Source organism: Monodon monoceros, unplaced genomic scaffold, assembly GCF_005190385.1.
Source record: "Monodon monoceros isolate NGI ecotype Baffin Bay Population unplaced genomic scaffold, NGI_Narwhal_1 Super_Scaffold_3, whole genome shotgun sequence".
Taxonomy (NCBI): domain Eukaryota; kingdom Metazoa; phylum Chordata; class Mammalia; order Artiodactyla; family Monodontidae; genus Monodon; species Monodon monoceros.
In genome coordinates this window covers 26,864,794-26,890,362 of record NW_021703780.1, presented here as the reverse complement: position 1 = coordinate 26,890,362, position 25,569 = coordinate 26,864,794, and the positions used below count along the sequence as shown (strand labels likewise).

At 44.5% G+C, this 25,569-nt stretch overlaps 1 protein-coding gene across 1 annotated transcript in view; it reads left to right on the top strand.

Moving 5' to 3' along the window:
• Positions 1-15,601: 15,601 nt before the first annotated feature.
• TFAP2D (transcription factor AP-2 delta) overlaps positions 15,602-25,569 on the top strand; it is a 55,068-nt gene continuing 45,100 nt past the window's right edge. Inside the window, exons 1-3 of the mRNA XM_029243978.1 lie at positions 15,602-16,152; positions 17,143-17,640; positions 21,122-21,182. Of these exons, the coding sequence (XP_029099811.1) occupies positions 16,114-16,152; positions 17,143-17,640; positions 21,122-21,182 (598 nt within the window). The 5' untranslated portion in view covers positions 15,602-16,113. The remainder of the gene's footprint in view (positions 16,153-17,142; positions 17,641-21,121; positions 21,183-25,569) is intronic.

Genomic DNA, 25,569 nt, shown 5'->3' with positions numbered 1-25,569 from the left:
GATCAAGAGATTTGCTATACATGTAAAAATTGGTGACTAAACCAAGAATAGAAAAAACTCTGTAAGTGGTCTTTTTAGCGCAATATACAGATATTCACTCATCTATCATGAAGAGTAATGCACATTGGCTTAATTGTAAATGCGTTGTTTGGAATCACCTAAAAACTTCTTCTTTTCCAAGGAATGTCTCAAATTGTCCATCTATCATCTTTTTTCACCCCCTGTACAATATGTCAATAGAGTATTTACTGCTAACCTTCCAGGTTGGTAGAGGAAACATACCTGTTTACATCATCTAGCACATCATGGACGAAGAAAAAACGTGGATTGAAATGGACTCTTTACCAGTCTGAGACTACTTATTGCCAATAGATAAAGTTTGGGCAATCAAGTGTTAACTTCGTATTCAAATCTCTAATTATATTCTTAAAAATTAATTCCATTAAAATTAATGTAAAATTTAATTATTAAATGCATATTTTAATAAATACATTAGCTTGTATTCCATGAGCATTCTGGCAAAAGAAAGCAAGCATCAACCCAAATGAAGGGCTTCTTTCATTAATTTTAGATATGTCCAAAATATGTAATCAAAAAATAAGTTTGGCAATGAATGCTGGAGAGGGTGTGGAGAAAAGGGAACCCTCTTGCACTGTTGGTGGGAATGTAAACTGATACAGCCACTATGGAGAACAGTATGGAGGTTCCTTAAAAAACTAAAAATAGAACTACCATATGACCCCAGAATCCCACTACTGGGCATATACCCTGAAGAAACCATAATTCAGAAAGAGTCATGTACCACAATGTTCACTGCAGCACTATTTACAATAGCCGGGACATGGAAACAACCTGAGTGTCCATCGACAGACGGATGGATAAAGAAGATGTGGCACATGTATACAATGGAATATTACTCAGCCATAAAAAGAAACGAAATTGAGTTATCTGTAATGAGGTGGATGGACCTAGAGTCTGTCATACAGAGTGAAGTAAGTCAGAGAAAAACAAATACCATATGCTAACACATATACATGGAATCTGCAAAAGAAAAAATGGTTCTGATGAACCTAGGGGCAGGACAGGAATAAAGACGCAGACATAGAGAAGGGACTTGAAGACACGGGGAGGTGGAAGGGTAAGCTGGGACAAAGTGAGAGAGTAGCATTGACGTATATACACTACCAAATGTAAAATAGATAGCTAGTGGGAAGCAGCTGCATCGCACTGGGAGATCAGTTCTGTGCTTTGTGACCAGCTAGAGGGAGGGTAGGAGGGAGATGCAAGAGGGAGGGGATATGGGGACATATGTATAGGTATAGCTGATTCACTTTTTTATACAGCAGAAACTAACACAATGTTTTGTAAAGCAATTATACTCCAATAAAGATGTCAAAAAATTAAATTAAATTTAAAAAATAATAAAATAAAAAATGATATTATGTAATTGGAAACTATATCGTAAGTAAAACTCATCAGAGTACTCACAGAGAGTAGGTAATCAATAAATATGCATTTAATAAATAAGACTGTTTTCTTCTAGCTAGTGATAGAGCTTTATCCCTTTTTGCCTGTGGACTTACTGTCCAGAAAAATTATAAAAACCTTGTACAAAAATAAGTAAGAGCACCAAAAAGTAAATTATCAGGGCCAGATGTAGATGCATAAAACAGACAATACATGCTCCAGTAGTTCAGTGGACAGAGAAATGCTTGGCGGGGGGTGGGAGGAAAGGATGACTCACATAACTGGACTGGATGTTGTTATTACAACAGAAACTCCTCAGAAAAAAATAAGAATGATTCTGCAATTAAATCCTTTGAAGAGTTGTTTCACTGTTTCCATACAGACAGCTTTTGAACGCGTTATTGTAGGACAGCATGCCCAACTGAAGTGCAAAACTCCTTTTCAAAAAATGCCTTTTCCTTATTACCTGAGGATCAAATAATAAATAATAATAATAAATGCAGCTTGAGGAGGAAAAGCCACACTCCCATTTATTCTTTTTTGTGTTTTACCTTAAAAGAAGCTTTGATATTTTTATACATCAGTCAGCATCCAGCTCATTTCCGTGCTGGTGTGTTAACCTTCTCCCTCTGGACACTTGGGATATTAATATTATCCTTTGTAACAATCAGCAGAAGAAATAAAGCATTTACACAAATACTGCAAATTAGATTAAACTGCAGTTCTGATGTAACCCTGTGACACACAGTTTCTTGTGAATTAAGCCAAATGTACAAGCATTTAATGACTAATCCTTTTAGGTATTTTAATGCCCAGATGAAGATTTATTGAGGAGAAAGGGAAAGCATATGCGGTTTTCCGTTAGAGCCTGCCTGCGGGCGGAGGATTGAGCAGATTGGCTTTTTTTAATTAATATTTCAGTTCTTTGTGTTTTGGCGGGCAGGTTGCACGTGGCCCTGGTACTGAACGGACAGCTCCTTTCTCTTAGGCTGTGTGCTGGGGGCTAGCAGTGTAGGAGGGCAGTGGCAGACCCAGGAGAGAGAAGAGGACGAAGGGGAGGGAGAGTGAGATCGAGTACTGACTCCCCCCGCCCACGCTCCACACAGCCATAGGCTTGCCTCCTCTGGAAATTAACCTACTGATGTATATTGGTAAAATCAGTCATACTTGAAGCCTGCTCAGTTCAGCCACAAAAGAGGAGGAGAAAGCTTGTTAGACCCTCCTCCCTCCCCTGGGCTTACTACAAACAACTTTTCTAATGCTGGGAGGAGACCTTTGAAGATAAGAAAGGCAAGTTCGCCTGCATTTTAGGAATCCCTCCTGCAGATGGGAAGATTCTAACTACTGAAATCTCCAGGATCACATTTGTTTTTAATGTTATGAAACCTTGTTGAATAAAGTAATACATGCGAGTGGAGTGTGTGTGTGAATACATGTGTATATACATGAGTGTGTGTGTATATATCTGTAAGTATATAGAGAGACAGGGAAATAGAGTAGATATAAATATAGATAGATACAGACACAGAGCCTAATCCATGAACTTAAAAATATCAATGATCTTGAAAAACTTCTCCTTTTTAATTTAATTCAGTTATACACTGCTTTCAAACAAAGTTTGAACTTTGTTTTAAGGTTCATCTAGAAAAAATATATACATAAGGCTCATCCAGGTATAAGAAAAAAGATGTAAGGAACTGTGAGCTATTGGTAACCACATGTTGTGTTCATTTAAGGGCCTTGAAACATTAAACTGTTATCACAGAAATGTGAGTTGGAAAATTTAAGGATTTTTCTGACTGTGTGTTCAACATCATTGCTGATGTCTTCTGAGTCTAGGTCTCCTAAATAAAACACTTTAAGTATATATCAACTATGTCACGAGTTTGTGTTAAACTAAGACCTAGAACTTGTATTTCTATTTACATTTCTCCCCTTATGGCAGATATTAATTACTATTGTTTCTCATTTTCAATTCTCCCCTTCTTCTGGGAAAATAGGGAGATTACACTCTCCCTGCCATATAGTTAACCAGAGCCACATGACTAGATCTGGCCAACATATTTCCGGAACAAAAGATAATTTACTTGTACCAGAACCTGCAGAGCCCTCCCCAACCTTCACCTCGTGATAATGCAGAGATAAAGATCTCACTAGATCCCTGAGGCTATGGAAATGGAGGATAGCCGCCTGGTGAGGTCTCCAAACCCACAATGGACTGTGTGCTTGGGAGAAATAAACTTTTGTTGTGTTAAACCACAGAGATTTCGGACTTGTTTGTTACCACATTGAAGCATGTTGTAATTTGACTAATAAACTCCCTTAAAAGAAAAAAAAACCAGTAAGCTGCCCATGGTCAGAATTGTCAATGATTGACATTTCTTGGGACATTATAAACCAACGCTCTTCAAAAGAAATAAAATGCAAGCCACATAAGTAATTTTAAATATTTAGTAGCCACATTTTAAAAAGAAAAAAGAAACAAGTAAAATTACTGTTAATAATATATTTATCAATACATCCAAAATATTATCTTTATAATTAGTACAAAATTTGAGATATTTTACATTATCTTTTTCATACTAAGTATTTGAAAATCAAGTGTGTATTTTACACTTACAGCACATCTCAATTTGGACTAGCTTCATTTCCAATTGCCAGTGCCTTCTAGTCAAAAACCACCAAACATGTCTGTAGCTGAAGAAACTGGGTTTATAACATGTTGTAATAAGGGAGGACACACATCATGAGGAATCATGGAACACCCAATAAAGTGTGTTAGAAAAAACTGATAGGATCTGGGTCTTGGTTGGGTGATTTCAGGGATGGCCCAAGGGAGCAAATGTTCACACTAGATTAAGTGCTCTCAGAAAGAGGGAGAACTTTATGATTGGGTATATCAATAAACTTTTATAGAGAGGAAAAACTGAAGATAAAGCTGTATTGGTGAAGAAGCAGCAGTCACCAATATTAACCAAGAGAGGTGGGCTTCCCTGGTGGCGCAGTGGTTGGGAGTCCACCTGCCGATGCAGGGGACACGGGTTCGTGCCCCGGTCCGGGAAGATCCCACATGCCGCAGAGCGGCTGGGCCCGTGAGCCATGGCCGCTGAGCCTGCGTGTCTGGAGTCTGTGCTCCGCAGCGGGAGAGGCCACAACAGTGAGAGGCCCGCGTACCGCAAAAAAAAAAAAAAAAAGAAAAAAGAGAGGTGTATGTCGAGCACTTTTGTGTTCTGTGTTTGGACATGCTTATAGAGTAGTCTTGTTTCTGTCTTGATCCGTCATGGTCACAGAGTGGCCCTGTCTGATGTTGAAGTTCTGTGAGATGGTTTGTGTTCAACCAAACACCAAGATCTGACTGTGAGTGTCAGGCCAGCCTGTAGCAACATCAGGGCCTAACTGATAATACTAGTCCAACTCTTGGACATTGGGCAGGGGGGGGTTGGGGGGGTGGGGGGGGAGGGTCAGTTTGTTTTTTGTTTTTTTATTCTCAGAGTGCCTGTGTTAGTCTGCAAAGTCTGCCACAACAAAATGTCAGTGACTGAGTGGCTTAAAGAACAGAAATTAATTTTCTTACAGTTCTGGAGGCTGGAAGTCCAAGATCAAGGTGTCAGCAGGTTTGGTTTCTCCAGGAGCCTCTCTCCTTGGCATACAGATGGCTGAGTTCTTATCATGTCCTTACACGGCCTTTTCTTTGCAGGTACACATTTCTGGTGTCTCTCCCTCTTCTTATAAGGACATGAGTCATATTGGATTAGGGCTCCATTCTTATGACCTCATTTAACCATTTTTTAAAAAAATATTTACTTACTTACTTGGCTGTGCCGGGTCTTAGTTGTGGCATGTGGGATCTCGTTCCCTGACCAGGGATTGAACCCCGGGCCCCCGGCAGCAGAAACTCAGCATCTTAACCACTGGACCACCAGGGAAATCCCAACCTTAATTACCTCCTTAAAGATGCCATCTTCAAATATAGTCACCTCGGGGGTTAAGTCTTCAATATATGAATTTTGGGGACACAATTCAGTCCATAACAGTGCACAATAGCCACATGTGCCTAGTTATTACTGCATAAGACAGCACAATTATTTCAGACAATCTGAAATTGATTGTGTCTATTTGCTAGAGTCACACTGACTGGAGATATTTCCCAGGAGAATCCAAAAGATTTTGCAAATTTCACTGCTAGTAATGGAGCTCTGGATTTTCTTTGGTCTTTCTTTTTCTTTATGTTTCTTTCCCCTATAATGTAATGTACTGACTTCATGGTAGAGTTCTGTAATCAGGTGTGAAGATGGCCCAATTTTCTGCATTGGTGTGGAGTTGCATGAGTTAAATAAAATGGGTGAAACATCTTTCTGCTTTTTAGCATTTCTTAATGCCCAGTCAATGAATCACTTCTTAAAAATAGATTTTATGGTGTCATAAAACACTAACTCTGTCATTTCAAGTCACCCTACTGACATTCTTTCCAACCAAGTAAGAGTCATAACACAGCCTCGGTCTCATGTTTGATATACCATCTTGGGAAGAGAAAAGATTACCTTTCTACACTTATTTCCTACTAAGCCAGTAGTCTTACTTATCTGTGGAAGTATGAGTTAGGTTCCATGTTCTTTGGGAAAAACACAGATTTTGGAGTTATCTTTGGTTTGCTAATTTTGTAAAGGGAGAAAAAATGTTAGCGTGAATAATTTGAAATCCTAGACTTCTTTAAAACTTGGGTTATTTCGGTCACCATAATCTATACAACAGTGGTAAACAAACATATGGTCAAGGTATACAATTTCTTCATCTCAAGAATTTTGAATTTTGCTGCCAGCTGTATCTGAGATACACTGGACCTCGTCAATGAAAAGTCCATTAAAATGATGTCTCTCTAACATCCTGCATTACTACACCTCCTCTACCACCAGAGTCCAGATAATTAATGGAAGAGCTTCTTCCTCTAAGTCAAAACTGAATGTACCAAAGCAGAGAAACTACATGTGCTTAGTTTTGTCACCATCTAAATCTTAGCATTCAAATTGGAACACACTCCTGAAAGACTAATGCTGTTTCAACGTATTTAACTAGGGAAAGAAACCTGTTCTCTTTAACGGCTGGCATATAAATATATGAGAAGTAGATAGTGTTCAGTCATACGAAGAACCGTACACTGTATTATTTATCAGAATGTCTGCATTCATTACAGATATTTCTAATATATGGCACATATTTAATACATCACAGCCTATATGTGTTTCCAGGGTCTTGTACCAGAGAGAAATCTCAATGCTAGGTTTAATCTCTAATTCCTCCAAAAGGGAAGGCTTGAGAGGTGTCATTTTCACATCTGAAGATCACAAAACATTAACCCATACTGTCCCACTTCACTGAACTTCTTAAAATGGACATTCCGTGACATGATCTACTCCCAGCCAGGTTAGCAGGATATCCCTCAGTAGAAAAAGCTCCAAGTGGGCTGTCTTCTTTTCTGTGCTTATTTCTTCCTTCAGTTAAGACTCTCTACCTGAAGACAGAGAGAGAGAAAAGGAGTGAGTGGTTGAGAGAAGAAAAGGAAATTGATGGAGAGAGGATTACCAAAGGCAGGAATGGCGATAGGCTGTTTCTGGGACCGCAATCTCCATCCTTTGCAGAAAACATTAAGAGACAGAGGAGATTTAGTGTGTCTATAGGGCTTCCCTGGTGGCGCAGTGGTCGAGAGTCCTGCGCGTCCAGAGCCTGTGCTCCGCGACGGGAGAGGCCACAACAGTGAGAGGCCCGCGTACCGCAATAAATAAATAAATAAATAAATAGAGTGTGTCTATAGGTTCCCTCAAGGCTTTCTGTGAATCCAGAATGGAGAAGTGTCCCCTTCTGATTCTAGACTTCTAGAACACAGTCTTCTGACATGGAAATCAGTAGCAGTGTAGACATTTCTGTGAAGACAGACAAACCAGAATTTAGTGTTGGAAAGGATGGTCGTAGAAGAGACACAGTACTGCTCATCACGATTAAGGCTGATACAAACCTAATGAGGCAACTTGACCTACAAGCAAGAAGGTTATTTGCAGAAATAAATCATAACCAATCATTTTAAAGCACACTATCAGTTACGACGTGGTTCCATATACACGTACCCGCATTTAATGTAACCTGGTTGCGAGAGAGAGCTAAATGGTTAAGTAACTTTTCTGAAGCCACAGAGCTAACCGGTGGCACGATCTACGTATTCTTCATCATCCTCTACTTGCTCAAAGGGAAATCAAAAGAGAGAAATGTATCTTAACAATTCTCCAAGGACCACATGAACCTTGTAACCAGAAAAGACTTTGGAGGAAGGGGCATTACCACAGGCCACCAAAAATGGCAGGGCCCAAGTAGAAAACAAATTTTTTTAACGGAACGTCTGGTTGGGTAAGATGTGCAATAAAGTAGAACTGGTACAAATTTCTGGACAATATCCCTGGGCATTCCAGGCAGCAGACAGATAGCTGGGAAAAAAGGAATACGGTAAATATGGGTGGACCTGGAGTTTCAAAACAGAACTATTCAAGGGTAAGTAAAAGACAGACATGAGGTTTAAACAGCATGCACAGAGCGTGGAGATTCGGCAAGATTACATAATGAAGTCGAGAAAGTGTAAAAGCAAACACTAGCGCAGCCAAGTTGAAGAATAAAAGGGCGATTGCACCAGAGATTAAGATAAATAAAATAATAAGGCATTGTTCCAGTACATAAGGAAGAAAATGTCAATGGAAAAATAAATGGGACCTCTGAGAGGCTGCTGGGGTAATTGACAGAAGAGGAAGACAAAGCTCTTTTAGTTTAAAAAAAAAAAAAAAAAAGAGGAGGCCTTGGTTGCCTGATTGCCTCAAAGTTCCCCAAGGCTACTAGGAGGGAGAAGAAGCAGAGGCAGGGGCTTGGGGTCAGCAACCAGGCAGACCCACAGGGGTTGGTTAGAAGGTAGGTGATGTGACATGTGCTAGGGTGACCAGGACTCAAAGTATTGCACATGGAGAAGCACACACGCTCCCCCTCCCTCAACCATGTCACTGAGAAGATGCCCAGGATATTGAGCCAAAGGTGAGACAGAAGCCTTTGAAGATTAGCGGGGAGGGAGCTAAAACAGCAGAATCCCAGGAAGGCATATGGGGACCCTGGGGCAAAAGTGGGGGGAGAGGGGGAGGAAGGGGAAGATGAAGAGGGGGGAGAGAGAAAGTGAGAAGAAAGAGAAGAAACAAAATTCAAAAAAATTTAAAGACCAAAATGTTAATTAAGTCAGGAGGAAATACAAATTAGCCATAAAAGAAGCGGGAGGGTGCGGGTAGCGAGTGGTCCATTCCCTGGATCCTGAATGAGGGGCTTTGGACTGAGTGGATGCAAGCGTCTGAGTTCTAGCTCTGGCTCTGGCCTTGTTGCTCGCTTAGTTGTGTGACTTTATACATCATATGTCAGCAAAGGGTAGGATCCTGTGACCTCTGAAGTCCCTCCCAGCCGGGTTTTCTTTGGTGCCATCTGTCCAAGGTCTGCAAAAATGGACCCTAGGGAAGCAAGGATGTCCTACTAATAAAGGCTCTCTTCTGGGGCCTTCTTAACAATCCCCTCCTTCCAAATAATAATACCCAACATTTATTAAATGCTCCCCTCAGTCCAGGCTAATCACAGAGTTGATAGATATAGATAGATAGATAGATAATAGATAGGCAACTTTTCCACTTAAGCCTCACAACAGCCAGAGGAGCTAAGTGTTAGTAACTTTTTTTTTTTTCCATTTTACAAGTGAGAAAATTAAGTAACTTGCTCAGGTAGAACCCGGGATTGAAGCTCAGGTTCTGTGGTTCCAAATCCAACAGTCCTATTGCCGCATCTCGGTTACGAGGGGGTCCCGGAGGCCAGCAGTGTATCCACAAAGCCACAGCCTCCGTGGGACTGGGAAGCACGTATAAGAGGAGCCTGCCGGGTACCGCTGGCCGCCCCGTGGCCTGGCTCCGGATGTGCGCTGCAGCCTTAGAGCATCCATGCAGAGCCGGCCGGCCTCTGCCACTGCCTACCGGGGATAGAGCCAGAACCCGACCTGCCTGGGTAGGGCGGGCAGACTCTGGAAGCCCCACACGCAGTCCGTCACCAGGAAACTGAGGGGTCAGATCAAGGAGCCTGGATTTGCGGCCAGAGGCGTCAAGATGACCCTCCCTTACTGCAAAAGAAACCTGGGCCGGGCCTCAATGTGGGTACAATGTGGGTATGTTCTGTTAGGCATCTAGAAAGGAATGGAGATGTGGGATAAAAGGAGGAAATTAAAACCTGGAAAAGTTTAGATGCAGTAAAAGCCAGAAGATGTAGTAGGGGAAAAAAAAAAATCTGGATTTGATGCCAAAAATCACTGAGTTAAAAGCTCGTGTGACCTAGGCTATCACTGAAACCTCTTTGACCCTCACTTTAACTGCTTGCCTACCTGCTGGGCGAGGGAGGGTCCAGGGCTTCAGGGTCCCCATTTGCACTCATACCTACCTCATACTGACACTAATACACACTCTACCTACCCCAGAATACTTAACTCCTAGGCATGCTGTAAGGATACAATGACACCATGCTCGTAAAGAGCTCGGAACGGATCTGACACGTTTAAGTGCTCAGTGTTAGCTGTTGCTGTCACTTTACTGTTATTCTTTGCTCTATAAAAAGAAAGTAACGGGGAGAGGGAGTGTTCTCGGCATCGGAGGAGTCAACACTTGTAAAAGTGCTTAGTAAACGAAGACTCCATTTACTGAAACGGCGGCCGGCCGACTTCCCAAAACCTCTAGTGCGCTGCAAGGCTAAACCACCGAGGGAGGAGAGCGCACGCAGCGCGGTCCTTTCCGAACTCATGCATTTCTTAGCTAAAAGAGGCAAGTTTCCCTTGGGAGAGCTAGGCCTCAGCTTCCTGTCACAAAGGGCACAGCCAGCCCAGAGGTCTCCAGGCGCCGCGCCCTCCCGGGCTCGCCCCGCTGCCTGGGGGTGAGCGCCCCCAGACCACGCGGGAACGACAAGGCAGGCGCTGCAGGCGCCCCGGCTGCGCTGCGGGGAGAGGGTGGGAGCCCCGGTCCAACTAGGCGGCTGCTGCAGAAGGGCGAGGAGTCGCCCTCTCGGATGAGGGCCTCCGTTCCAAGTTTCACTGTTATCAAAGGGAAGACTTCAGACGGGAGAGTTCTTCTGTTTAATTTTCGACTAATACGTTCGCGAGGCGTTTTAATTGCTTGCAAATGCATTTTCTCTGTACGATTACGGAATCCATGTTGCCTGTGGGCTGCAAGGCTAAGGCGGAATACAGATCCGCATTAGGCTTTTGACAATCAGCCCAGAGGGCGGGGCGGTAGGGTCCTGCCGGAGGAGGTTTTACCGAGGGGGAAAAAGAAACAAGAAAGAAAGAAAAAGAAAACGGAGTTTAAAAAAATCAATGACAACTCTTAAACTGAAATGACTGGGGAGTCTATCAGAAATGTTAATTTCCCCTAAATATCCCACAGCTCTTTTTAAGACTGGTCTGCCATTTCTCATTTGCAATTAAGGTAACGTTTTTCAAAAAGTGACCCTTCTGTTGTTGAAGGAAGAATGGGGATGCGGGTGGAGAATACCAAGAGGAAGAAGAGTTAGCAAATCCTAACTGGAAAGGAAAGGGGAGGGACCTTTAGAAAGACACCCAGAGTTGGCACCAGCTGAGGCTAACTGAAGTAAGAAAGGCAAGTTATTCATTTTTGGCTGGGGGGGGAGGCGGAGTCTGACCCCGAGCACCTACATACCCACGTTGCCATGACTTTTCTCCCTTAATATCCTGGTCCTGTAACTGGGTCAAGTTTTCGATTTCTGCCTCCTGCCCAGAATTTGCCTGATTTGGAGCACTCTTCTCTGTCCACCTTGGCTAATCAGGAAAACTGAATGAACCAGGGATTAGGATACTGCCTGGTGGACCCAGCATGTTTCCCTTTCCACCACCTGAAGGATTGATACCACCCACCCACTCTCCCACGGTTACTACTGGTAAATGCTAGGAGAATCACACCAGAGTAGGTCCTTGAATAAGAAGATGTTGCCAGGTCATTAAAAGCTTGAGTAACTGTGAAACTGGGGCTTCTTGAGCGAGGGCCCCCGAGGGCTCCCTGTGAGGTTGGCTCTTGGAAACCCCAGGCTGAGTTTGTCTTAGAAGACTAACCAGGGTGGAAGTGCTCATGGAGATTCACAAAGAAGTAAGGGCAGATAGAACCAGAATAAACACCACTAAGATAGGACACAGCAGTTGTTTACTTTTTTTTTTTTTTTGAATCTCTAAAGTCACCTCTGCTCTTTATGTGCATCCGGAATAAGGAGTGAAAGGGGCTTGGAGGCTTGGAAGGGTTAGGAGAAGTACTGATGAACAGATCTACACCTCTTGGTCACTTTGTGGAAAGAACACAGTGGATTTTTCAGTGTTCCACTGTCCTCCTGTACAAGTACCCTTCCGAAGCCAGGGTCTTCGCGATCACAAAAATTGTCTCCTATTGTGCCAGCTCATGTCTGGGCTCTGGAACTGTGTGCCCCACTGGAGCAGAACACACTAAATGTCATTCTTAGACAATGTACACACATGCTCTCTTAAGGCATAAGTTTAATGGATTCAATCTCATCTCTACCTTCCTCTAAAGAGGAAGGAAGAAAGAAAAGAAATGAGGAAAAACAGAGGGAGGAAAGAAGATACTGTGGTTGATGTATGTGTATATCCAAGGAAGTATTTTTGGTTGAAAATGCCCAAATAATTACAGTCCTTAACCACTCTACTTCACTTAGAATTATGCAAGCAATTCTGTAGGAAAAGTCTGTTCAAGCAACAGGAGAACAAAAATCCATAGAAAATCCATTTGGAAGAGCAAAAGAAATCCCAAGTAGGAATAAGAAGAAACAGGAGGAGGAGAAACACATGTTTAATAAAACTAGGGATAGGCACTTGCTTGTTGTTACTTGTCCACAAAACTCAAACACGCCCTGAGTGGCAGATCCTTTCCATGGAGATGCTTGGGACTGGATGAAAACTGGGGTGACCAGTATGGTACCAGCCTAGAAGCCCAGGAAGGGACCTGAGCTTTCTACACCAGAGTCTGAACTGTAGGAAACCATTCAGAAACTCTCTTCTCTAGCTCTGGATCCTAACCAAAACAAACACGTTAGATATAAAGATTTCTCTGCTGATTCCTAAAGTGGCTGTGGTGGAACAATCCCTCCTGGAGTGGAGCGTGGACTCAGAAGGCAGAGCAGAAGCGCTGGGTGCTAAGAGAAACCCTCTCCAGCTTCTAGGGTGCCGGGCTGGCAGGGTTGCTCTGTGCTTTTATGAGCTATCTTGAGTGCACGGGAGCGGGTCCGGCTTCGGGCTCAGGCTGGGATGCTCACTACCGGTTTCCCCAGGGAGGGAGCCCCAGGCGATTGTCACTGTGTCTCCAACTCACCGTGGCCAGTTAATTCAATTACACCTCCCGCTGGAGAATGTGTGGCCAGTCGCTCTCCCGGAAAGGGCCAAAGCAGAGAAAGGGGAATTAGCTTTGCTGAAAAGCCCAGCCTTTGGGTCAAGCAGGATGGCACTTATTAATTGCTCAAGACTATTAATTGGATGGGAAGGGAAGATGGTGGGGGGGACTGTCTGACAGAAACAAACCCCGCGCGCGCTCATCACACACACACAGACACCAAGCACAGCACACACCTGCCTCAATGAGTTTCTTTAGAAAAGGGGCGCGCCAAGCAACCCCAGAGCAGATGGAAGGGAGCTGCTGACCAGTATGTACATATGGCGCTGATGATTTCCCCAACTTCTCTTTCACGGACAAACAGCTTTCTTTCGTTTTCTTTCTTTTTTTTTTTTTTTTTTAAGTTGGGATGAGGCGAGAGGGAGCAGTTGGCCAAATGGGGTTTCCCTACAGATTAGACGCTGGTGTGGGAAGCTGGGGCACTGGGATGGGAGGAGAGCTTTCCAAAGAAGCCATAGGCCCTGGCAAAGTAGAATCCTAACCTAAAGGAGATGCTGTTTACCCTCCCCGCTTCATCTCCTTTAAATACAAGGTTTTTTTCTCATCCCTCGTGATCTTTACTTTCCTCTAATACCACGGCGTGGGGGGTGGGCGGTCAAGAAGCACAGTAAATGAAGCCTGGACGCCTTTTGTCTTGGTACCTAGAAGTCACTCAGGAAAACCGGGTGGGGTTAGGGAATGGAAGGGAGAGGTACGTTTGTCAGTTCTTCGGTGATGTCCAGAAGGGTTCAGATGGCCGGGACAAATGGAGGTCATTCTGTGGATGTACTCAGCTCCAGGCCAGACCTCATTACCGGGAGTACCAGAAGTGCGGGGGCCGCGTGTGGACCTTCGCCCCAACAGGGCCAAACGCAGAGGCCAAATGCGCTGGGACAGCAGTCAGAGCAGGCGGCCAAGACGTCCTGAGCCTCCTGGTCGTTCCCGAGGGAGACGGTTTTGCGTCTGCTGCCTGGACCTAAGCCGGGCAAAGAAGGTCCCTTCGCCTTCAATGAAGATGTATCTGACAGTAGGGGAGTTGAGGGAGGGGTTTGCGGCTTGTCTGAGAAGGGGCCGTCCTTTCCCATTTGAGCTGGGATTTACTGGGAAACCAACAAGAGCCACCAGGAAAAGCGCGTCTGGCCGTTCTCTAGATAACCTGCGGGCCCTGCACATTCTTCTGGGGGGAGGTTTGTACCTCCGCAGGGGCGGGCGTTCTTGGGGTAAGGTGTTGGGGGCAGGCCCCGGCTGCCACGGACGTGTATTTTGTCTGTGGGTGGAATATAGAGGCCTCTCTCCGTCCTGGCAAACAAAAGATTCCACTGCAAGCATTTTGGGAGTCAGCCTCTCAGTGGCAATGGCCTTTATCTTACCCCTCCTACTTAAAGATCAAGTTGGTCATTCTTCCTTTTCATCTTCGTTGAGCTGACTTCATTAGACCAAAATATGGAATTTCAAGAAGTTGGGAGGGGGGCACTTGCGCACCCTGAAAAGGGGAGCAAGCGTTGGCAGCTGATCCTTGCGCAGGACTGAAGCATCACGGATCTCCATTTCAGACAGTGCATTTCAATTCTTGTCGTGTGGCTTTGTCCATTTATATAAAGCAAAGAGTGCTGAGTGACAGCCCCAGTTAGCCTGCATGAGCAGATCCTAATAAACCCTCCCAAACCCCGACCTAAAAAAAAAGAAAAAGAAAAAAAAAAAAGCCACATGCCTGCCTGTTTGCCTGCGGCTTACTATTAAGACACCTTCTCAGCTTAAACACTCAAAAGCTAACCAAATGAAATGGCAATTAAGACGAAATTACCCCTTCTATCTCTGAGATGAGTCTGGGGCCAGCCGGTTCTTAGGAGGTAGGCAGGGCTGGTGAGCGGACTCAGCAGAGCCTCAGTATTGCGGGCCTGTAGCCACTGCTACCCGCTCTAGGCGTTAGACCACTTGATGCGGGAAGATGAATTTTGAATGAAGTAAAACTCAAATACTGTTTGGAAGTCGAGAAATCCACCGAGGAGACAGAGATAAGTGTGCAGTGCCTCCTTCATGCCCTCTCTTTGTAAAATATTACTTTCAAACATTTAAGGGTTTGGGGGGGGTAATGGTATTCAAATACCTGGTGCCCCTGCTAAATGGTCCATACAACACAGCCCCCCGCCCCCCATTCAGCAGTCTTTTCGAAAAAGAAGTAGTAAAACACAAAAAGAGGGGGAAAATAGGTTGGGTTGAGGAGTGGAAGACAACGTTTCACCTAAATGTAGAATCTTGTCACAAGTCTTTATTCTCTTATATTTTTCTTAAATATATTGCCAGTTACACTATTTCTTTATGATGGAAACTTGGGACTGTCCATCATGGTTATTTGTTTTAAAGCTGCTGAAAGTGTAAGCTACTGCCAGGTGTTGCCTTTCAAAAAAGGGAAAAGAACCCAAATTCATGTAAATATGGAAAGAGGAGTATTGTTCCCACTTGGGCAAAGGCAGATACCCCCAAGTCTGGGTGAAATTGATTTGGGTACTCGTTGGAAAAAGCAGCTTTCAGCATCCAGGGAGTGGAACCAATAGGCATGAACCCTTACTTGTGTAAAAGGAAGCTTTAATTAATATATATTTCTATCTCTAATATACACACATCGGGGCTAGATCTTTATCTTCACAATAAAATGTGTGCAAATGCTCTCTGCAGGGATGAGTCCCCACCTCAGTCGGTATAGAAAAGCATGATAAAGGTTGGAAAAAATGGATAAAAATGTTGAAAGAACCTCCAGTTCCTTATTAGGCGAAGATACAATATTTATTCCTTGTCTCCTGGGATAAATCTCTTCTGCCTATTGTCCGCCCAGTTCTCAGTGCTGATGCTTAATTTTCAAAACTTCTATATTACCAAGGGACCTACGACATCAGCCAAAGAAATACTCAGCAAGTACAAAATCTGTTCCAGGGAGCTGCTTTTGTGCAGAGGGAAAATTTTGTTCCTACAGGTTTTTAAGTGGGTACGAGGCAAGGAGCTATCTGATCTGGGCAAAGCCATTACAATTTAGATCTCTATCTATAGAACATTTTTTTTTCCTTAAAAAAAATTGGAAAATACAAGAAGTTTGGATTTTTTTTCCCGATTCTTTTTTTGGAGGGGGAAATTGCATCGTAAGCTTTCGGAGAAACCCAACATGTCAACTACCTTTCCGGGACTAGTCCACGATGCCGAGGTATTATTACTGTTTTTTTTTTTTGAGCGCGCTTGTGTGTGGCGGCGGCGGCGTGGCGGCGGCGGTGGCAGCTTCCCCTGTCTCTAATTTATATCGGACCGTTACGTTTAATTATAATCTGGCTTTCGGGGGAAGTTAAGGAAGGAAAAGGGAAAAAGTTCGTTATGACATCTGTCGCCAGGAAGGGCAACTCTCTACCACGTTAAGAAACATTTGGCATAATGAGGGGAAAACATAATCCTAATAATAAAGAAAGGGAGGAGGGGGTGAGAAAAGAGATAGAGATGGGAAAAAGATACTCAGAAAGGCAAAGAGACTGATGGGGTGGGGGGCGGTAGGTGGACAAGGGGGTGGGGAACACGCACCCCTTTTGGAATGGGCTTATTCTAGGAGACTAAAGCAGAAAGGGGGGAGTCGGATTCCCTGCCCCAAATGGTTAAGAAAATGAGCAAGTTGGGCGATTTGCACAGACTGGATTTTTTTTTTAATATATAGATAAAAGATTTTGAGCAGCTCTGGCAGAACATTCCAGCGTGCACAGCCGCGGCATCTCGTCGTTGGCAGCGGGTTGGAGTGGCGAGGCGCTGCGCCTGTGGACGCTCTCGTTCTGCTGCCCGCAGCCCGGGAGTCAGTGGCAAATCTGGCTCCCGGGTCCGGCTCCCTGTGCAAGTTGGGCAGGGGCTGTGTGTGTGTGTGTGTGTGTGTGTGCGCGCGCGCGCGTGTGTGTGTGTCACCCGCACCTATATAGGGTGGGGGATATTTTTCCGAGCTCTCGACTGTGAGGACGAGGCCGCCCACCCCCAGTCCGCCTGCTCGCACAGGCTCCCCGGCGAAGGCGCGCAGCCCGGCTGCGGCTCGTCACGAGCCCTGCGCGCTCGCGCCCCTCGGAGAGCCGGAGAAAAGCTCCCGGCTCCGGGACAGCCGCGCCTCGGTTGCAAAATGACAAACCTCAAGTTTTTCTGCTCTCCCTTTTCCCCCTCTTCCTTCCAGATACGTCACGACGGATCAAACAGCTACCGTTTGATGCAGCTTGGCTGTCTGGAGTCCGTAGCCAATTCCACTGTCGCCTATTCCTCCTCTTCCCCTCTAACTTACTCCACCACCGGCACCGAGTTTGCGTCCCCCTACTTCTCCACTAACCACCAATACACCCCGCTCCACCACCAGTCCTTCCATTACGAGTTTCAGCACAGCCACCCGGCCGTCACTCCCGACGCCTACTCTCTGAACTCGCTCCACCACTCGCAACAGTACTACCAGCAGATCCACCACGGGGAGCCCACCGACTTTATTAACCTGCACAATGCGCGAGCGCTCAAGTCGTCCTGCCTGGACGAGCAGAGGCGGGAGCTGGGCTGCCTCGATGCCTACCGCCGCCACGACCTGTCCCTCATGAGCCATGGCTCTCAGTATGGAATGCACCCAGATCAAAGACTCCTGCCAGGGCCCAGCCTGGGGCTGGCCGCCGCGGGAGCCGACGACTTGCAGGTAAATAAGCATGCGGCGAATTTGCGCCCTCCCCTCCTCTCCCTCCCCCTCCCGCGCCGTTAATAATCCGACTGTAAGCCGTCTCCCCGCGCCACCTCTCTCTCTCTCTCTCTCTCTCTCTCTCTCTCACACACACACACACACACACACTCACACACACGCACACACACACACACACACCACTTAGGGAAAGTTATCAAAACAATTAAAGGAGGCGTGTGCCACTCTGTCCCTCTCATTGGAGCAGGCATTTCACCTGCACGCTCGGGAGTCCAGCTAGCTGCGGGCCCCCCACTTTCCGGCGTTCTGCACTGAGATCTTTTGTGAATCCACATTTCTGTCCCTGAGGCATGGGGTGGGGGAGATCACGTAGGCTGGGGTTGAGCCAACTGGACTCGGAGTAAGACCCGATGAGTTGATGACCAATCGTACCCTCAGTCTCGGAGCTTTGCTGCGTCTACCCGCGTGTTCCAGGCATTTGTCCCAGACTGAGCTTGTGGGGCGCATACTATGAATTGGGGGGGCTGGTTTGTTCTCAGAACATTTGGGGGACCCTGAGCGCCAGCGAAAATTTCACCAAATATCCTAGATCGTTGTGGACAGTAAAGAATCGCAAATGTAAGCCTCAAAAATTTACCCTAATGAAAGGCTCTGCACAGTGCACTTGGCCGGGGTGTGGGCTTGAGCCTGGTACTCGCTGCCCGAGGAGCACCCAATCCCGTCACCTGGCTGAACGATTCACAACTTTGTTTTCACTCTCCAAGCCATTAATTTTTACAAAAGATGCAACTCCTTAGAAAGAAGGAAAGGAAACAAGGGAAGAGAGAGGGTGAGAGAAAATGAATAGGAAGGGAGGAAGAAAGGAGAAAAGATAGGGAGGGAGCGAGGGAGAAAGTAATAAAGGGAGAAAGAGGAAGGAAGGAAAGAAGGAAGGAAGGAAGGAAGGAATTCAGATATGGTGAAGGCCATGACTCAATCAAATGATCTCTCCTACCTTCTTAATGTATTTTTGCACATTGTTTGCCAACAATAGAATATATGATTATGCAGACATACTGTCACAGCCACATTTCAAACAAATAAGTCCATACATGTCCCAAACAGAACCCAGAAGACACGAATTTGTGCATTCTTTTGGCTGAAAGTACAGCTCTGCCTGCGAGTCCACACGAAGGTGGCCACTTTCTCTAAGGTCCCCAAAATGAAAGGAGAGATACTGGAAGAGCACGAGTCGGAGACATAAGAGATCCCTCGTTGCGCACAGAAAATCTTTCCCCCTCACGTACCTCTGAGCAAGGGATTATTTAAAAATTAAAGTGAAAGCCCTTACAGTCCCAACAAAGAGCCCAAGCCACAAAATCTGTGCACGAGAAAAAAGGTTTGGCTCCATAAACCTTGCTTTCTACATTTACATTCACAAAATAATTTTATACGCTCAGGGCATTTTTACATTTTTCACAAGGATCTCCTTATGTCTCAAGAGGGAAAAAAATCTGCCATTCAATGCTTAGCTCAACTAAAACCTATTTACTCCTTTTAATAGCCACGTCTGCCGCTGATTTTTTTGTATCTGTACAAATTTTTTTCCTGTGCTAGGCACAAAGCCGGGCATTTTTCAAAAGAGGGGATTAGAACATTTGCAAGCACGAGACAAAGAGCGAATCCCGTGCAAAAGAACACCGTAGTTTATCCAATTTTCGACTTAGTGCCATTCAACTGGTCATTTATGCAATGTCATCCGACCAAACAACATGTTTTACTTATGAGGGGGAAAAGTTTGTTAAGTGAAGAGACAAAGATTCATTTCCTCTAAGAAAATAAACATCTTAACGGTGCGCCAGAGACAGGGAGGGAAAGTGATTCACTTCCTTGGAGAACTTCCGGCCTCTACCTTTTCCATTTCAGATATTTTGAAAACTTTACTTTCACCCTATGTCTTTTAACATTCTTAACCTCCTTTTTGCCATTTTTTGCTCATAGTGAGGGAAAATTCATCATGAGAGAAACACTCCAAGACACTAGAAGAAATAGAGGAGAATGGTATATATTTATGCATCTATGTCTACAGAAGGGTGTATATACATTTTTGATATAGATATAGAAGCAAGTTGTAAGCCTGGCAAGTTATTTTCTTCCACTCCTCCTGGACTTAGTTGTCCGAATGAAAAAGAAAAAGAAAAAAAGTCATAGCTACTTTTAAAAAGAGAAATGGGGAGGGGATGTGTGGGAGAAGCCCGTCTCTCTCCTTTTATTTCTTCCTTTTTAAAACATTCATCAGCATATGCCTCATTTCAAATGCAACAAATGTAAATATACTTTTCCCTGCACAGAATTTTAAGTGAAAGTCCAATGGTTTGGAGGGCGGTCTAAGTCTGCCTAACAGATGCAAACAGTCTTGTGGCTTCAGTTCCATCTTTGAGTCCCCTAAAAAGATTTGCTATGGCCAACAAAGGAAACTGTCACACCTTTTCCCATCACCGCTTTAATTTATGCTCAGTCTCCAACTTTTTTTTTTCATATTGATTTGATAATCACTTTAAGGCAGAACAGTTAAAATAAGAAAGAACTCGTGAGTAGGTTGAAAAGGGGGGTCTTACAGGCCTGCCTCAATATGGTGAAAATGGGGAAGCGAAAGGGAGCCAGGGCTGTAAAGGTTGTTTTGTAAAGTGGGTTTTTATTATGCACCGACTCTCTCCGCATTTACTTAACTCTTCACGGGCTGTTGGGTAGGTTAACACCCTTCAAGGCCTCTTTCAAGTCCAATACCTCGTTTGTTTGTAAAGGAAAATGAGCCTTTAACACATTTCGACTCAGAAAAAAGAAAGAAGACAGAGAGAGAGAAATTTTTATTTTTCTTAATCAAAAATCAGCAGACCTTTTCCTCCTTCCCAGCTCAAATGATTCCTCAATCCATTAGGAGGCTGAAGATCTACAGTGAGTGACACTGAAGGTGTTTCCTCCATAAGACACACTTTGGGTAGCGTGATAGGATGCTCCTACATCTGGGGTAAAACAGAATCCTCATAAGATATCTTGAATCCTGCACTTGAAATAGCTCCTATGAGCTCCCAAGAAACCCACAGTGCCAGACTTGAAACTTCTGGTGTAATTTGCTCCACGCAGGAAGTGCCGTGGAAACTGTCTATATATATATGCTGTGTGCCTTGATGGAGACTCAAAGGGTTTCTCATTCTCTTATGCCAGGATAAAAGGCACTCCTGTGCTTTGAAGTGTAATATTGTATGGTGCTGTAAAATGCATACCTTAAAATTTATACAACTTTTAGATTGTGGTTTTTCTGGCACTTTTTCCCCTTAAAATTGTGTGTGCTTCCAAACTTGCTTCAGCTCAGTGGTTGCATTTAAATGTCTACCATGGGGTTATGGGGAGATGGGGTTCGGGGTGGGACAAGTTGAAAGACTTAACTAATGTATCTATTAGTATCTATATGAGTGATTTTCTTTCTTTTTCTTTTATTAAGGGCTCTGTGGAAGCCCAGTGTGGGCTCGTTCTCAATGGTCAAGGTGGAGTGATAAGAAGAGGTAAGTAACAACATATTAAAACTAAACATTCTTCTCTCATCTGTTACTTTGTCTTGAAAGTCCAGTGATGCTTTTAAACATCAGATCCCCATCTGATGATAGAGGAAACAATGACTCTTGGTCAATTACTCTTGTCCCACACAGGCATACCCACATTAAAAAGTTTCCCTTCCTCTACTGAGGCTTGAACCAGCCTGTGTCCAAAAGGCTGTGATAGAAGAGATTTGCTCTTCCTCAATGGAGCAGTGACAGAACCAAAGTTAGAGGCAAAAAAAAAAAAAAAAAAAAAAGGGAAAAAATCCTTCTCATACTCCCTTTTCCCATCACCACATCCTCGAGCAGAATTTCTGGTCTCTTTTAGCCCTAAATGTGCCAGCCACAGCCTGGGTGTTTGAGGTAATGGTGTTAGCTTGAGGCTTTGAAAGGTTAAATTCATTGGGCTTCAGGGAAGGCTAATGAAACACCAATATTGTAGCTGCCCTCATTTTTCTAAGTGTCCAGAACATTTCTTTCTTTAAGGGAGGGTGAGAGGAGGAGGTGGTGTTAACTGTACCGGATAAAGCTTTCTTGTTCCCATCTGTTGAGGGAAACATCTGAATCCAGAGTTACCCATGGAATTGGAAGGTGGGGGGTAGGCAAGAGTGGAGAGCTGTTGATTTTGGCTCAGACACTGATGGGAGCTGCATCTCAAATATTCCATTTTGACAAAAGGTTTTGAACTATGACATTTTAAGGGCCTCAAGGCAGTGCCAATTTTGCTGGCTTCCCCACTTCACTGTACCCAGAGCCTCTGAAGCTTATTTTCCTAGCAAGCTGAGTAACCCGAGGAGCACACAAGGCAAGGCGGACCAGCTGTTATCCCAACTTCATACGAATTAATAAGATGTGGCCTATTCACTAGGACTAATTCCAGCTCCAGGGCCGCAGTTGTCTCTAGTAACCGAACCACTAAAAACTGAGTCATTTCTGATGGCACCAAATAAATGTCCTTCAGTCCCTCTCCACCCCTTTCAAAGCTTGTTAAAAGACTCCAGTGTTTTTCCAAAGAAAAAAATGCATCTATAGGAAGCAACGGATTATTTCATGTTTAAACTGCAGGTTTTACAACCCAATGTCCAATGTGAAACTCCATTTAAATTGAGGTGGGAAGAAAACAGGGTTTTCCTTTGGGAAACTGACTATTGTCAGAGTGGATATTTGGAACTTCCATTAAATGGAAAATGGCTATTTAAATCTGTTGTTTCACCCCATGGCGATTTGAAAATTATTATTTTTTAAACTACTACTGTTGCTCCACAGAGATTTTTAAAAATGAGCCGTATTAAGCTTGTCAGTCAGGCCAATACTCAGCCATTTTGAAATGACATGAAATAGGCTCAGACTAGTGAAAATTGAAATAAAATATACATATTATTGGAGAGAGGGATTAAAATACACAGTGAAAGAGGGACCAGGTGACGTGCTGATCCGGGTCCGTTGGGGTGTTCACACTAAAGGTGAGGCCAAGTACTCAGGGCGCACGGAGATGTCAGTGGTGCTGAAGGACAGCGCCACTAATTAGAGCCCGGAGCTGTCTCCTCCCAGAGCCCGGCTCGCTCTACTGCGTTTTTGCGTTCAGTTCCACAGTTGCTCCAACATCACCTTCTCAAATGCTTGGCAATTACATCCGATTGTACAATAGCTGGCAGGGGGTGAGAATTATGAGGCCGAGGCGGACAGCTGGAAGGGAGGCGGCTGTGCAATCAGTTGAATTTTCGTTAAGAGATTTAGGGGATAGCCCTCACCACCCGCCCAAGAAAGGCCAAAGCTCTCCAGTCACTACAAGATGGAAACTGCGTTCCTGTCCTCTCAGGGCCATGGAAATGGTCTTCCTTAGGTAACGTTTGATTGCTCTTGTACAATTCGGTGTCATTCACCTAAAAATAGGAGCCGAATTTATTTTAAACCAAACATTGATCTTTTAGAAGAACGGCGTGGCTCCAAGGAGAGAGGGGCGGTAACTTGGGGTTTACGTCTGTATTGTTTGACTAAAGCCTAATCCTTCCCCCCTCCATGCAAAGGCATTCAGAATTTAGCTGCTGAGTTTATTCCATTTCCATGTGTCTTAGAGAAAGGCCAATTAATTTAGTTGAGCCTCGGAGACCAGGGTGTGTGTCTCTGTGTGTCTGTTTACTGTGAAAGGATCAATGTTCATGACAATTTGCAAATGGATAGCAAGGAAGTCTTGCATTAAAAGGTGATGTTTGTCCTGCCGCCTGCCCAGCTCTTTCATCTCAGGACTCCCCGTTTTTGAAGAAACGCTAAGGAAGTCCCTTCTCTCTATTGTCACTGGTAGCACACAGGATTCTAACATCAATAGCTCGAGTCACCTTTGTTCATCGAAAATCCGGAGGGCTTTAACTCAAGCGCTCTGCTATGTCGCCATGTCGTGCAATAGCTCAGATGGAAAGGTCTGTTTCTCTTCTAATCCATGCTTTACACGTGACTCACCATATGAAACATGATTTCTTGAAAAGCAAAACTTTTTGCCATTTTTCCTCTCCTGCTGAGCTCTCGGATGAACTTACATTTCTAATGATTTCCAGAATTTACTGTGGGAGGGAAAAAAATAGATTTCACTTCTCAAGACCCCTGGATGCTCTTTTAGAAAAAAAGACAGTGCCCTAAATGCCCTACACGAATTCACCAGGGAGAGGCTGTCCTGTTTGCAGCGTGGTATGTGTGCTTGTCGGGGGGAGGTGTGTGTCTCAGTTCTTTAAATTTGGCCACTTCTGTTTGCAAAGAACAAAATACCATTTCCCTGACTCACTCTGGTAAGTGGCAGTTACACTGTTTTTGCCTATAATGAAGCCCTATAGCCAAAGAACGCGGAAGAGGGTCAGCGGCGAGGTAATTACCACCTAGATAAAATATTTGCCACCGCGTCGGAGGTGCAGCTCCCCCAGCGCTCACTCTCGGTTAATGGTGTGCGCGATTTTGCCCGTAGCTCCGCCACTCCAACCATCAGAACCAATAATCTTTACTTTACCCTGTGCTCGCGTATCGATAGCTTCTCTCGCCTCCGGCACTGGCTTTGATATGTTAATATTTCTGAGTAGCAAATTCTGCAGAGATCATATTAATGTTGTACGTACAGAGTGGAGCTTTGCCTTCGTTGAATATTCAGATACTGGGTTTCAAAAGGCATCTCTTGAAGAAATGAGGCTTCTATTTACAGGAGTCGTCTGTGTTTTTAATCATTAAAAAAAAAAAAAGGAGAAGAAGAAGAAAAAGAAAGGAAAACCCACTCTTCTTTTCCCCTTGAATCTTCTGAGGCTCCCTTATGGCCCCTTCCCCTTTGTCAGATGCTCATCCCTTTCATTTCTCGCTCTGAGAATTTAATAGTAGGACAACAATGTTGATGACGACGATGATGGTGATGATGCAACTAATAATGAGAGGATCCAGATTGGAAATGCAGGAGTAGGGGTTCAGTTGGCCCATGGCTTTCAGAAGAGGATGGAGATGAGATGAGAAGACCCAGCTTTTTCATATTTGGGTGGAAAGGGACATTTTGGCCCTGGTCTTTTTTTTTGTGAAATCGGGATGGCAAACTCAAAAAAAAAAAAGGAAGAAAAAAAAAAAGAAAAAAGTGAAGAGGGGAAGCGCCCTTGTTTCGCTTTGTGATCACTCTGCCTTGCAGCCCCAGGCTAATTTCAGAAGCTTAAATACCGCCATAGCCTCTGGGCCACGCGGAGAGGGAGCGGACCCGGCCACGGGAAGGAAGGAGCGCTTACTGGATTGCCCGTGGCTACACAAAATACAAACTACTTTGAATCAAAACATTTTGGGGGAATTAATATGATCTGAACTCTGCACGTTTTAAGAGAGCTGGAGTGCGTCAGATCGCTTAGAGGTGACTGGCACGCCAGCGGAGGCATTTACGCTGCGGTGCAAACACTGTCAGCTCTGATTTAATTTAAAAAAAAAATGCTTCCGTGAAAGGGGGCTTACCATCAGTCGCCCAGTCTGCCATTAACCGGGTGGATGGACCCGACCACTCTTCCCGTCTGCAGCCTTCACGGCTGCCCACAGGCGGCTTGAGCAGAAGGATGAGATTTCCTTTGTTTTTTCGGGTTTCGCGAGGGCCCTGGGCTTTGGAACTGGAGTTAGAGAGAGACTTTGACTCTTTCAGCAGCTCCTGGAAGGAGTAAGATTAAAGGGGTGTGCGTGCGTGTGTGTGTGTGTGTGTGTGTGTGTGTGTGTGTGTGTGTGAGAAGCCCTATTCCTCTTCTTTTGTCAGAGCCCCTGGAATCTTTGTTTACTCAAATCACCAAAACTCATCCCTGTGGCTCATCCACTGTGAAAATATTGTCAGAAATACACCTGGGGCTTCGCCTGCCGTCTT